Source organism: Xenia sp. Carnegie-2017, unplaced genomic scaffold, assembly GCF_021976095.1.
Source record: "Xenia sp. Carnegie-2017 unplaced genomic scaffold, XeniaSp_v1 HiC_scaffold_2, whole genome shotgun sequence".
NCBI lineage: Eukaryota > Metazoa > Cnidaria > Anthozoa > Malacalcyonacea > Xeniidae > Xenia > Xenia sp. Carnegie-2017.
Genome location: NW_025813482.1, coordinates 6,725,827 through 6,741,619, shown reverse-complemented (window position 1 = coordinate 6,741,619; position 15,793 = coordinate 6,725,827). Strand labels below are relative to the sequence as shown.

At 35.0% G+C, this 15,793-nt stretch overlaps 1 protein-coding gene across 1 annotated transcript in view; it reads left to right on the top strand.

Moving 5' to 3' along the window:
• The window catches only part of LOC124440835 (peroxisomal carnitine O-octanoyltransferase-like), a 30,838-nt gene extending 15,413 nt beyond the window's left edge, over positions 1-15,425 (top strand). The window contains exons 9-18 of the mRNA XM_046991277.1: positions 3,664-3,759; positions 4,505-4,621; positions 5,090-5,220; positions 5,841-5,901; positions 6,268-6,330; positions 6,915-6,993; positions 7,082-7,129; positions 7,230-7,275; positions 7,575-7,694; positions 15,210-15,425. Of these exons, the coding sequence (XP_046847233.1) occupies positions 3,664-3,759; positions 4,505-4,621; positions 5,090-5,220; positions 5,841-5,901; positions 6,268-6,330; positions 6,915-6,993; positions 7,082-7,129; positions 7,230-7,275; positions 7,575-7,694; positions 15,210-15,330 (882 nt within the window). The 3' untranslated portion in view covers positions 15,331-15,425. The remainder of the gene's footprint in view (positions 1-3,663; positions 3,760-4,504; positions 4,622-5,089; positions 5,221-5,840; positions 5,902-6,267; positions 6,331-6,914; positions 6,994-7,081; positions 7,130-7,229; positions 7,276-7,574; positions 7,695-15,209) is intronic.
• Positions 15,426-15,793: the final 368 nt, after the last annotated feature.

The window sequence follows — 15,793 nt, the reverse complement described above, 5'->3', positions numbered from 1 at the left end:
GTATAAAAAACCTTTGTTTGTTATTCTTACATCATCTCATCGATAAACGAAAGTTCAAAAATGGCAGGAATACATCTTCACTTTGGTTCTGGCGACGATCTTAACCTGTATAACATACAACATGGAGAAGTTGTTAGACTTTGGTCTGTGGGTTGTGTAAATACAGGAAAATACCTGCGTCTAACAAATCATAAAGTAAGAAATGAGGAGTTTCTTGTGAATTCGTCTGGAAGCGGGCAGGATAACGTTGACATTAAGTTTGTGCAGATGGTGGCCCATCCAAAAGCATTTGCGCTTGTGTTAGGTGATTTATTTCAGTACTATCTCAAGGTTACACCAGAAGAGGCTGTTGCCGTTCCTGAGCTGGAAAGACCATCATTGTTTGAATCAATACAAATGCGTTCCCCAAACCGTCCATATTTTGTGTTCAGAACATATCCAGATGATAAAACTCCATTATATCTGAGCAGTAATGGTAAAGGGAAAATGAAGTTGAAAACCTGGAACCCAAAGGTGCCACCTCCTCCAAACAGCAACGATCGAGTGGATCCTGACCTGTTGTTTCGTGTAGTCGATCCTCCATTTCCTCAAGACTAATTGTACTTGTGCTCATATAAAAAGCTGTTTGAAATGGCACCCTAAACGTTTTCAAGACTTCACTGATAATTCAACTATGAATTTTCAATGCATTTTTTTCATTAAACCTTGTAGATCAAATAGCAGTGTAAATGTTGTTGTCTCTATGTTTATCTATGTCTATTGCTGCCTAAAATATTCTCTACAAAACATTATTTTTCACCATTACACTTCTTCATTCCTGCGCATTTATGCATGCGTCATCATTTAATTGTCATGTAAATTAAGTTCTATTTTGTCTTAAATTACTTTTTTCAAGTTTCAAGTTAATTTTTCTAGAAGAAGTAATTTTATTGTTTATTCATTGCATGTCAGCCGCCACAAATAACGTAAATAAACGTAGTTTTTAAAACCTATGCTGGCTCGCTGTTTGAGATTGAAAGTTGAAACCAAACAAAACTACATGGAATCAGTACTATATTATTCTATATAAACACTTGACACCGTTGATTTTATCACGATTGGCAAAACATTGTATTGAATAGTAGTTTAAGATGATGGTATAAAGTTTTACTGTGATAGATGGTGTACTTTATCACTGTATATGATGGTGTAAGGCAATGTAGAACTATAATATATGGTATCGTGTAAGTTGTACTGTACTAGATTGTGTGCTGAATGACCAGTGAATGTATACCGTAGTGTCTACAGTGAACATATACCGCAGTGCCACTAGAGTGCACTACTTTATACCGTAGTGTCTACAATGAACATATACCGTAGTGTCTACAGTGAACATATACCGCAGTGCCGCTAGAGTGCACGACTTTATACCGTAGTGTCTACAGTGAACATATACCGCAGTGCCACTAGAGTGCACTGCTTTATACCGTAGTGTCTACAGTGAACATATACCGCAGTGCCACTAGAGTGCACTACTTTATACCGTAGTGTCTACAGTGAACATATACCGCAGTGCCACTAGAGTGCACTACTTTATTTTTAAGAAATAAAAGATGTTTACTGTGTTTGCACGGGCTTATGCAAACCGATGAGACCTTTGGGAGAACTCGAGAGCAGATCAGTGCAAGCCTGAGACCCGAAGGTTGAGGGTTGCACATGCTCGAGAGTTCTCACAAACGTCTCCGAGGTTTGCATAAGCCAGTGCAAACACGAGAAACATCTTTTATTTCTTTTATAAAATAACAATAATGCGAAAAAGACAAAAATTTTAATTTTTTCTCTGAAATGTATTCATGATCGATTTGCAAATTCTCTTTGACTGGTTGATTGTTTTAATTGATTTGATTGGTTGAGTTCAGATGTGTTTTGCACAGGCTAATGCAAACACAGCTTTAGACCAATCAGCGCACGCGTTTCATTGTGTTTATTTTATAAAATACAATAATAGATGTTGTGGTATTTTACTGTGGTAGATGGTGTACATAGTGTTTTACTGTAAGAGATTATGTAAACTCTAAACACTTTTATGTTGTATGAAATTGAATTTCTAAAGTTTAAGAGTTTTATGAAGTTACTGAAAAAAAAACAAAGAATGGAATTTTGTTTGTAAAAATGGTCAACAAGTTTTGTTTCACCATTATCTATTGCGTGACAAGGATGAATTACAAGAAATTTCAAATATACTTTATTTTTATAACCATTCAGCGCTTCCGTAACTGCGTTAAACTCTTTTGATAATGCGCATTTAATAAATACGACAAGTTTTTTAAAAATGAACATGTTTCAACAATTCAACATCTGATGATTGCATTTTCAGTATAAGCGAGAATATTACGTATATGATAAATATATGTAGTAGTAATAAGATAAAGTGAGAGTTTATACAAATATGAGTAGATAATTTACCATGAAATATTGATTTGAATTATGGACGAGTGTATTTACAGGCTGAATATGGTGTTTGAAGGAAAAACTTGAACGTTAAGATTCAGTCACTTTCACAAAACTAACCCCAATATCTAGTAGATTGGTCGTCTTGTTTAAGCATTGTTTGTGGGTGAACTGAGATACTTAGCTATAGATTATATAATTGTAAAGGAGTTTGTGGATGAGATTATTGGTCGTAGTGGAGGTGGTTGTTCTGCTTCACGTTTCTTGTGTGAAATTTCCAGTCATTTGTCCATCAGAATCAGGGAACACACCACAACTGACAAAAACTCACATATCTATCGACACCTTTTAAAATCACCTTCATGCAAAACTAACTTTCGCCCTCTTGCTTTAAAATCGTTGACACTGCACGAACTACATTCGCACTTAAAATCAAAGAAGCACTTCACATTAACAACACTAACCCTCATCTCAACGTTCAAGTTTTTTGTTTTAACACTATATTCATTCTGTAAACACACTCATCATTAATTCAAACCAATCATTCATTGTAAAAAACCTACTCGTATTTGTATAAACTATCACTTTATCATATTATCACTATATAAATTTATCATATACATAATATTGTCACTTATAATGAAGATGGCATCATGGGATGTTGAAACATGTTTATTTTTAAAAAAACCTTTCGCCTTCAGTGTTTCTTATTCACAAATAATCATATGTGAGATCTATAACTATGGACGTTTTAACGCCTGTTGCGACCACTACGTCATCATTGCGTCATGATGTTTTTTACGACAGAATAAGAATATACAGAAGAGTCACTCATGTCGGAGCCTTTGATGTTTTGTTCTCGCGCATGCCGTGCCGCGCATGGTGGCTGCCATTATTCCAGCCAGATGATGAGGGTTTTTGACTGTTTCCAAACCTTTAAAATGATCCGAAGACATTTCTTAAGTCAAAATATACTTGAATTCATTATTAAGTATTGACGTCATGTAATTTTAATGGTTGGAAACAAGTGAGAAATCTTGATCTTCCTGGCTGGAATAATGGCCGACATGAGGACAGGTTGTACACCTGAGTCACCCTTCTGTAAAATCATTATTCTGTGTCAATACGTTATGTCATGTTCTACAAGTATTACGTCATCACCTTTTTAAAAATATTTTTTATAAATTTAATGACTTACATCTGGTAGAAAATTCACTCTACTTTATTTTTTAGCATTTAGCATTTGATGGAATTGTTCACATAACTTACGTTGCTGGAGCCGTAGAAAATGTTCGAAAGTACTGGAGTAATCAACTAAATGAAGAAAAGGTAAATGATGGCTACGTTATTGAGGGTATAGAATGTATTATTTAAGAATGTACAAGTAAATTAGCAATATACATGTTCATTATTCCATGATTTTCGCATATAGCTATAATTATAGCGATGTAGCTACTCTTCCATGTAGTCTATCTCTCGTTGGTTAATCTAAGAGTTTTTCTGTAGATTTTATATTTTAGTATTTTTTTCATGAGACATTTAGATTTATATAACATCTTTATACAACATTTTATGTCTTTGTTCAGTTCATATTGTTTTACATTATTTTTTGACAACAAAACTTTTTGATGAGTCGATCAGACTATGACTGTTTATGTTGTAAACATTTAATATTAATAAAAGGTGTTTACTGTGTTGGCACAGGCTTATGGGGTCTATGCAAACCCAGGAGACCTTTGGGAGAAATTGAGAAACCCGAGACCAAAGTTCGAGGTTGCACCTGCTAGAGATTTCTCACAAATGTCTCAGAGACTTGCATAAGCCAGTGAAAACACGAAAAACTGCTTTTATTTCTTTGAAATAACCGACAAATGCGAAAACAAACAAATTAAAAACAAGCGTATTTATTTTTCCTCAAACATGAAATTATTAAAACTATAACTTATGTTTGGGCTGCATGGTGAGTTACAGTAAAATTTAGAAAAGTATGATTAGATGACTGTAAAATTTTACGACTTGTTTTATTTGTATCGGTATGATAAACAAATGTATATATATGTGGTGAACTTTGTAGAGTGTAGAAATGAATACTTTCAACATTACTGTTCCTACTCCTGTTGAGCTTGATTTCAAAATTGATGATCGTATTCGTCTTTCTATCGAGAGTGCTTCACTTTATTTTCAGAAAATGGTAAGATGCTTAAGGGTACTTGATTTCTTGTTTCAATTATTTTCTTCATATTTATTATTTTATATTAAAATACAGATGTGAATGTGCATACTTTGAATCAATTTAATCAATTTAAGAATCAATTTAAGAATATACAGATGTGCATGTGCATCCTTTGAATCAATTTAATCAATTTAAGAATCAATTTAAGAATATACAGATGTGCATGTGCATCCTTTGAATCAGTCTATCAAAATGGATATTGCATATGTAGGCTGCAATGAAAACAGTCGAATTATCATTCTGAGAAGGGCCTGAGTTGATTCAGCAATATAAATTTCAAAACATATAGAAGTTTTGGTTTAGTTTATAGTAATTTCAGCAAAAAAGACAATTTTTGACAGCTTTTGTTGATCAGTCATTGTTCATGCCAAGATCAAAACTGTTAATGGCTGTTTGATTATAGAAAGTTTGATCTAAATTTTTTAGTCTTCCCTAATCGTAATCAGATGCTTTTTATGGACGAAATACGGTAAAGCATTCATCAAAAAGCATAGATTAAATCCTGACACATACGTTCAAATGGCTATTCAACTTGCTGATTACAAATTACACAGAAGGTAGGCTCTAAATTTTACGTTCTTTGCTTTATTCCTCTTGAGATCCTGCTTTTATTCTTTAATGGCGATCGTAAATTTATGTCCTCATTATATCTTCAAAAAATTTTTATGCTCGAATGTTTAAGCCTTGTTGTTCACTTGAGCCTTAATGTTCGATGAATTTTTTAAACCATGCAGCAACAGAAGTTAAAACATATATCACAGACGCGCTCATGCAGAAATGAATTATTACCAAAAGTCTTCAATCATGATTTCAGGAATCCAATTGTTTAATCTTGATGCAAAAAATCAATTGAGTGTAATATATCAAACTTTTTCCTACCTATATTTTCTACTTGGAAGAATCAAACTTTCTTTACAACTTAACTATACATCGTGGTCAATATTTATATTTACGCATAAAAGAAATGTCGACTATATTCTGTAAACGTATATAACTTTTCTACATGTAACTTTTCTTGATGTTATTTTTTATCTTTTGCTGCATCACTGTACGAGCTGTGGTGAAAAGTTAATCAGTGTTGCTGGTGTAAAATTTTCTTTTTTGTAGTTTTTTTGAACTGATTTACATTTGTCTTTGTTTAATGAAACATATTTTTGACTATTCACATTAATTACAGAGCAAGTTCAACTTATGAAAGTGCTTCAGTAAGGCAATTTTATCATGGTCGTACAGAAACGGTAATTTTTGCTCAAAGTTTCTTAACTTTTACTTTTTCAATTGATCCTATGCAAGAGATATTTTGGCGGATGGTCCGGAAATACCATTTGGCAGTGAAATTTTATAAAAACTACAATTTTGTAAATGCTATTTAATGCATTTGTAGAACAATTTAATAACAATGTTACAGATCTGTTATGAAATAAGCATTCTTACTATTTGAAATACCAATTACAAAAAACACGAAACGATGCGGGACCAGCAAGATGGCCTGGGAGGCCAACTGCAGCCCCCCTTAGTATAGATGTTAAAATATGCTTTAATCATAAGAATGTCTTTAATTTTGTCTGTCAAGTTGCATTTCATTTCTTCCTTTAATTATTTAGGTTCGTTCACACACATGCGAAGTTCAGAGATGGTGTAAAACAATGGAGCATTCTTTATCCACGGTAATGCATGGAAATTGTGACAATCATGAAATGAATTCGATCAACTTTTTTCGTCTCTATACTTTTTTAAAGAAAAAGTTTGTTGAGATATTTGGTTTCAGTTCAACGACGTAAGCGCAACGATAAAGCAAACAATAAAAGATTTAACTGATTGTTTCATTCATTCTTTTCAAATGGTCTTCACTTTTCCTTCACGCAAAATTTTCATCAATGTCGTGTTGGTGTTCATTGAGAAATTAGGCTTATGTGACTTTAATATGTACATTAGCATTGTGAATCACTCTTAAAAACAGTTAGGTGAAATAACCCCCCAAAATATCTCATTTCTCTTATTTAAACTGGTTTACGACCTATAACCATGGGTCGTTTTAACCTATTTTTTTTCACATTTTATACCTTTCTGTTTTTGGACTTTAATCACTGTTATTATATTATTTCATCGATGATTCTGCTTTGAAGACATGGGACCGTTTGCGCAAAGCCCGGATAACGTCGTCCAGGCTTCGTACAACCGGCCAATGGTGTTTTGAAGTTTGGAAATTGTATAATGGTACAACGAAATATAATTTCTGTCATTAATGTAGAGACAAAGTAAAGAAAAACTTTTCAGAGTTGCTTGTGTAAAGCATGACGAACTAATGAAGGAAGCTTCAAACGGTTTAGGTATTTTGCAGTATGAACTTGAAGATAATCTTTAGTTTAGTGATATTTCATTGAAACAAAATTTGCTGAAAGAAATGTATGTTGATAGGTATAGATCGTCATCTTTTTGGCTTAAAAATACTTGCAGAAGATGCAGGTATTCAATGCTATTTTACCCTTTGATAATGTGAAAGTACCATTTTGGTGGATTTTCGTCCAAGGCCAGTGATAATGACTCTAATGGCTCTTTTTTCTAGGAATTCCAATGCCCAAAATTTTTACTGATGCTGCCTGGAAAAAAAGGTTTGTGGACTTACAAGATGCTATAAGTTATCTTTTTTCATTTTTTGTGATGCTTCTGCTTATTCAATATGAATGGTCACAATAACGATTTCATTCAATATGTCCATAAGTTGTGAGCGTCAAATGTGTAAATCAATGGAAGTTCATCTTTGACGCTTCTAATTATAAATGTAAAAAGGAATTTTCGACAAAAGATCAAACACTGCATGACATTGATTGTGAACAAAACCTTGCTGATCATTGCTAAACCAGCTCACTCGTCAAACTTAAGCAATTATTGATAACACAATCCTTTATAGTGGCAGTGATGGTAATTTTATACTTTCAACGAGCTGTCTTGGATATAACTCAGTCTTTGCTCTCGCCTGGCCAATGGTTGAAGATGGTTATGGTGCTTTTTATACCATAAAAAAGGATAGGTACGTAATAATATAATCACTGCACTTTTTTATTACATAGTTTTTGTTATAAGTGTGAAGGGGCTTAAACGAAGTCCATGACGTGATTTTTTTGGAAAGGAGGAACGACTAGAGGCTTTGGGTTTTGCATAAGGAAGTCTACAATGTGAAGTTCTACCTTACATTTAGTAGAAATATGATTTACATTTATTTATGTGTGATAGTTAATGATCATGTGGTAAATGTGATAAATGTCAAGGAAACAACGTGCTGTATGTCGTGTTATCTTTTCAAAACTTAACGCACAACCTTAGAAACCTTTCATGAAAATAACTATGTACATATGTATGATTATATATGTTAATTAAGTGGAATTAAATTAAAATAAATTAAATTAGATAAAATTTTTTTGTCTTCATTCACCTGAAGATCGTCAATAGGCATGAAACAAGTGTTGTTTTTAAAAATAAAAAATAAAAATACAATAAATTTATTAAATTATTAAATTATAAACCTCTTTATATAAATCCAGAGAAACTTTTATATATATATATATATATATATATTGATGAGAAGAAGAAAATACACAAAACTACAATTTCATCCTAATGTTATCCCCTGAAGAGTGAGATAATATTATCCCCTGAAGAGTGAGCAATCACGAAACAGGCTTGTCGGGATGAAATTGTAGTTTTTGTGTATTTTCTTCTTCTCATCAATATTTACGCTCTGCTCTTAAGCATCGAGCACTGTACTTACGGAGATTCAAATAAACAAAACTTCCTATATATATATTTAAATCCCCTGAAGAGTGAGCAATCACGAAACAGGCTTGTCGGGATGAAATTGTAGTTTTGTGTATTTTCTCCTTACCAATATTTACGCTCTGCTCTCGGGCATCGAGCACTGTTTTATACGGAAAATCATAAATTATAAACTTCCTATATATATATATATATATATATATATATATATTGGTAAGGAGAAGAAAATACACAAAACTACAATTTCATCCCGACAAGCCTGTTTCGTGATTGCTCACTCTTCAGGGATTTAATGAATAAAATACTTAAATGCTTAAATATATATACAAGATGATGACGGAAGCTAGTGTATTAATCAAGGTGTATAGTTTCAAGTTAGATGACGGAAGTTAGAGTATTAATTACGGTGTATGGTTACAAATTACATAGGAGTGTTTTGGATCTATGGCGACAAGAGGAAATAAGTTCGTTGCGTTTATTGAGGGATGATTTGGATGGTTGGTACAGGATGAAGAATTTTTCTTTAAGGCAAAGGTTGCATCTTTACTGGTGCTGTTGTATGGTTTGCTGTGTGTAATGATGTTCCATGAGATGTCGTGGTCGATATTGCTGTCTTTAAGGGTCCAAATGTGCTTACTGAGCTCGGTCGAGTTTCGTAGTTTTTTGTGGCGGAAAGAGGCAGTGTGATTTCTATGTCTAGTCTTAAATTCGTTTTCTGTAAGTCCAATGTACGTCTCAGTTGTGTTATTGTCTTTGCGTTTTACAGTAGCTTGGTAAACAACGGATGACTGCAGGCAATTTCCGTTAAGTGGGCAGTTTTGTTTTGTCGGCAGTTGCATGTTTTGTAAGTGTCTTTTGTTCGCGGTGTTGTCGTTAGTTTTGTCTGATGTTCTCAGTATATGTTTGTTATGGTTGTTGATTATTTGTTCGATATTGTTCATGCAGCTGTAGCTGAGTTTGATGGTGTTACGGTTGAATATTTTCCTGAGTTTATGGTCTATGGGGAAGTGTTTGTCGATTAATGAAAGGAATTTGTGGCCGATGTTCGTGTAGACGTTTTGCTGAATGGAGGGTTGTACCAAAGTATATTTTGTCGAAGTCTGTTTTCCGTTTGGTAGTAGCGTCTGAGTCGAATTTTAGTGTGTATCGGTATCCGTTTTCGTCGAGTGCTTTTTGGTATGGTGCAGTTATTTGGTCAAATGATGCTTTGTCGGATGATAGTGAAGATAGACGTTTGTTGATGGCGTCGGGTATGTTCTTCGTTATGGTTGGTGGATGGTTGCTTTCGCTGTGGACGTATTGCAGAGAAGAGTTGGGTTTTGTGTAAGGGCGATATGAAAAATTGTTAAGATTGAAGGTGATGTCGAGGAAGTTGATGATTTTTTTGTTTGCTTCAATAGTTATGCGTAGTCCATTGTTGTTGAATATCCGGCATATTTCTTTTAATGTTCTCTGTTTCTCGTGGTGTGGTGTTTGAAATGGCAAGTCCGTCGTCTCGATAAAGTCCTATGTCTGTTGTGATGTTTTGTAGTTGAGAAAGGAGGTAGCTTCCTACGAGTTCGCATGTCTCAGCTCCGTCGAAGCTACCCATTGTGACGTCGAATGTAGAGTTATTTTTTGCCAGGGTTGTTTGTTGTGTATAAGGAATGAATTCTTAGCGTGTATAATGATGTTTTTCGGCGTTTGTGATGTTGTCGTAGGTTGAGGCGAAATCCAGTGCTTTGTTTAGTAGGTCTTGATTAATGGATGGATAAAGTCTACGATGTCGAAGGATATGAAGGTGACGTTTTTGTGTTTGATAGATTTGAACCACTGGATCACAGATGATGAGTTTTTCCATTGGTTGTATGAGGTTGTTTTTATGATGTTGCTGTTAATTCTGTCCAGTATTTTCTTGCTAATTTTACCAACTTCAGATTTTGTTGGGTTGATAAGTCGGCAGGTTGGTTTATTCGTAAAGTTTGGTTTATGGTCTTTGAGTGTTATGAATGCATTTTTATGGGCAGTGGCTTCTACTCTGTCAGATATACCAAGTCGTGATGTGATGTTTTGTCTTCGGTGTGGATGGCTTTTATTGTGTCGGCGTTCGATTTCTTGTATGATTTTGTGATGTTTTGTTCAAGGAGGTCGTAGTATGCTGGCTTGTCTAGTTTGTAGAAATTTGTTGTTTTGTCGGCAGCGATTAGAAGCTTCGTTTCGTGTTTCATGGTAGTGGTGTGGTCTTTCATTTTGTTAAGGAATGTGCTGTTCACGTCTTTAAACTTTATCGATTGTATCATTTTCGTCATGTCTTTCTCGAAATCTTTTAGGTCGTCGATCGGTGGAGGGTTTTTAGTACTCTTGAAGCCATAGGTATCTTTATAATCGGTGGTAGTATTCGGGTTGAGGAAGAAGTAAGCTTTCCAGCGCATATTACGAAGGAAGGTCTCAGATTTTTCAATAAGTCGTTGTAAGTATTCATTCGGTGATGGTAGAGGAATGTTCTTGATGCTGTAGTTGAAGTTGAATTTCTCCATTGCGGATTATCGTAGAGTGCTCAACAAAAAATTATCTTGGAGCGTAATAGGAAGTTTATAATTTATGATTTTCCGTATAAAACAGTGCTCGATGCCCGAGAGCAGAGCGTAAATATTGGTAAGGAGAAGAAAATACACAAAAACTACAATTTCATCCCGACAAGCCTGTTTCGTGATTGCTCACTCTTCAGGGGATTTAATGAATAAAATACTTAAATGCTTAAATATATATACAAGATGATGACGGAAGCTAGTGTATTAATCAAGGTGTATAGTTTCAAGTTAGATGACGGAAGTTAGAGTATTAATTACGGTGTATGGTTACAAATTACATAGGAGTGTTTTGGATCTATGGCGACAAGAGGAAATAAGTTCGTTGCGTTTATTGAGGGATGATTTGGATGGTTGGTACAGGATGAAGAATTTTTCTTTAAGGCAAAGGTTGCATCTTTTACTGGTGCTGTTGTATGGTTTGCTGTGTGTAATGATGTTCCATGAGATGTCGTGGTCGATATTGCTGTCTTTAAGGGTCCAAATGTGCTTACTGAGCTCGGTCGAGTTTCGTAGTTTTTTGTGGCGGAAAGAGGCAGTGTGATTTCTATGTCTAGTCTTAAATTCGTTTTCTGTAAGTCCAATGTACGTCTCAGTTGTGTTATTGTCTTTGCGTTTTACAGTAGCTTGGTAAACAACGGATGACTGCAGGCAATTTCCGTTAAGTGGGCAGTTTTGTTTTGTCGGCAGTTGCATGTTTTGTAAGTGTCTTTTGTTCGCGGTGTTGTCGTTAGTTTTGTCTGATGTTCTCAGTATATGTTTGTTATGGTTGTTGATTATTTGTTCGATATTGTTCATGCAGCTTTTGTAAGTGTCTTTTTGTTCGCGGTGTTGTCGTTAGTTTTGTCTGATGTTCTCAGTATATGTTTGTTATGGTTGTTGATTATTTGTTCGATATTGTTCTATTACGCTCCAAGATAATTTTTTGTTGAGCACTCTACGATAATCCGCAATGGAGAAATTCAACTTCAACTACAGCATCAAGAACATTCCTCTACCATCACCGAATGAATACTTACAACGACTTATTGAAAAATCTGAGACCTTCCTTCGTAATATGCGCTGGAAAGCTTACTTCTTCCTCAACCCGAATACTACCACCGATTATAAAGATACCTATGGCTTCAAAGAGTACTAAAAACCCTCCACCGATCGACGACCTAAAAGATTTCGAGAAAGACATGACGAAAATGATACAATCGATAAAGTTTAAAGACGTGAACAGCACATTCCTTAACAAAATGAAAGACCACACCACTACCATGAAACACGAAACGAAGCTTCTAATCGCTGCCGACAAAACAACAAATTTCTACAAACTAGACAAGCCAGCATACTACGACCTCCTTGAACAAAACATCACAAAATCATACAAGAAATCGAACGCCGACACAATAAAAGCCATCCACACCGAAGACAAAAACATCACATCACGACTTGGTATATCTGACAGAGTAGAAGCCACTGCCCATAAAAATGCATTCATAACACTCAAAGACCATAAACCAAACTTTACGAATAAACCAACCTGCCGACTTATCAACCCAACAAAATCTGAAGTTGGTAAAATTAGCAAGAAAATACTGGACAGAATTAACAGCAACATCATAAAAACAACCTCATACAACCAATGGAAAAACTCATCATCTGTGATCCAGTGGTTCAAATCTATCAAACACAAAAAAAACGTCACCTTCATATCCTTCGACATCGTAGACTTTTATCCATCCATTAATCAAGACCTACTAAACAAAGCACTGGATTTCGCCTCAACCTACGACAACATCACAAACGCCGAAAAAAACATCATTATACACGCTAAGAATTCATTCCTTATACACAACAAACAACCCTGGCAAAAAAAACATAACTCTACATTCGACGTCACAATGGGTAGCTTCGACGGAGCTGAGACATGCGAACTCGTAGGAAGCTACCTCCTTTCTCAACTACAAAACATCACAACAGACATAGGACTTTATCGAGACGACGGACTTGCCATTTCAAACACCACACCACGAGAAACAGAGAACATTAAAAAGGAAATATGCCGGATATTCAACAACAATGGACTACGCATAACTATTGAAGCAAACAAAAATCATCAACTTCCTCGACATCACCTTCAATCTTAACAATTTTCATATCGCCCTTACACAAAACCCAACTCTTCTCTGCAATACGTCCACAGCGAAAGCAACCATCCACCAACCATAACGAAGAACATACCCGACGCCATCAACAAACGTCTATCTTCACTATCATCCGACAAAGCATCATTTGACCAAATAACTGCACCATACCAAAAAGCACTCGACGAAAACGGATACCGATACACACTAAAATTCGACTCAGACGCTACTACCAAACGGAAAAACAGACTTCGACAAAATATACTTTGGTACAACCCTCCATTCAGCAAAACGTCTACACGAACATCGGCCACAAATTCCTTTCATTAATCGACAAACACTTCCCCATAGACCATAAACTCAGGAAAATATTCAACCGTAACACCATCAAACTCAGCTACAGCTGCATGAACAATATCGAACAAATAATCAACAACCATAACAAACATATACTGAGAACATCAGACAAAACTAACGACAACACCGCGAACAAAAGACACTTACAAAACATGCAACTGCCGACAAAACAAAACTGCCCACTTAACGGAAATTGCCTGCAGTCATCCGTTGTTTACCAAGCTACTGTAAAACGCAAAGACAATAACACAACTGAGACGTACATTGGACTTACAGAAAACGAATTTAAGACTAGACATAGAAATCACACTGCCTCTTTCCGCCACAAAAACTACGAAACTCGACCGAGCTCAGTAAGCACATTTGGACCCTTAAAGACAGCAATATCGACCACGACATCTCATGGAACATCATCACACACAGCAAACCATACAACAGCACCAGTAAAGATGCAACCTTTGCCTTAAAGAAAAATTCTTCATCCTGTACCAACCATCCAAATCATCCCTCAATAAACGCAACGAACTTATTTCCTCTTGTCGCCATAGATCCAAAACACTCCTATGTAATTTGTAACCATACACCGTAATTAATACTCTAACTTCCGTCATCTAACTTGAAACTATACACCTTGATTAATACACTAGCTTCCGTCATCATCTTGTATATATATTTAAGCATTTAAGTATTTTATTCATTAAATCCCTGAAGAGTGAGCAATCACGAAACAGGCTTGTCGGGATGAAATTGTAGTTTTGTGTATTTTCTTCTCCTTACCAATATTTACGCTCTGCTCTCGGGCATCGAGCACTGTTTTATACGGAAAATCATAAATTATAAACTTCCTATATATATATATATATATATAATGAAATAAAATCTACAAGTTTTGCTGTCGCTACTCGGAGTTTCACGCCGTAGGGCGATCTTAAGGCAACTGACAGATTATTGACTCTAAAACTTGTCGATTTTATTTCATTTTATCTTACGCTCTTCTAATATATAGGATATCGAGCGCTCTTTTATCCAGGAATATTCTTCATTAATATATTCGCTCCTTTCTGAAGTTGAGCGCTGTTATAAACCAGAAAACTCGAGACAATTATGCAACAGATTAACTTTAACTATTCGCTGAAAAACATTGCCCTACCAACTAAAGACAGTTATCTCAGAAACCTCATCACCAAAACCCACGACCTCGTACAACGTATAAGATGGAAAGCCTACTTCTTTCTCCGCCACACTGACGACGCCATTCGCACACAAAGACCGCGTACTTATGGCTTAACCTGCCGTCTTTGCCTTGGAGAAAGACTACTTATCCTAAAAGGACGTAAAAAGAACATTTTAAATAAACGTTCCGACATCTTTAGTACATGTCGTCATGTAACCTAACACCTTTTGATCAATTGTATATAGTCAGCGAATAATAAATAATCTGTCAGTTGCCTGAAGATCGCCCGACGTCGTAAAACTCCGAGTAGCAACAGCAAGAACTTGTCGATTTTATTTCATTCTGAGGGCTCATTCTGATGAAGGCTCGAAGCAACGAGTCGAAAGCTCAATAAAATTATTTATAAAATCCGGAGAAACTTTTATTTTTAAACAATATAATGCCTGGATTACCAATCTTTAAACATATTTATATATATTTATGAATACAATAAATGTATATATGAATTTATTTACATCAAAGATAATTCTTTATTTTTACAGCATTTATATCTCCAGCTCTGGGTACAAAAATTCAAAGGTAACAAATTGTGAAAGATTTTTAAAGAGTTTGGAAGAAAGCTTAACCGATATTCAAATGATTTTGACGGGTAGTAAACTGTGATCTATAGAGTCATGTATACTTTGGATTTTTATTTAATAGAGTTTTGAAAGTTATTTAATACATCATAATGATTATATATTTTTATACAGTTATCATCATGAAAACAAATATTTATTTTTGAGTCTGGGGCATTTGGGGGAGGGGTTATGGTAGCTCTCCACCCAAAATTAAAATACCAACCTGTTGGGAAATTTTTCTCAAATTTAAACGTGGAACACCACTTTCAAATAAACATATTAAAGGTTAATCGTTTTTTCAAACTACCAACAGAGTCGCACCATATATCCTATAAGTTATTCTACAAGACGTAATTTTGATGCTTCATACATAGCTAGATGCAGAAATGACCAAAAATTCTGTGTTTGGTACTTTGGTATTACTCTATAAGATATTATCTCACGTTGTGAGATAACGGAGCTGTTTTTCACGTTGTGCATAACGGAGCTGTTTTGCATTTTTCTCC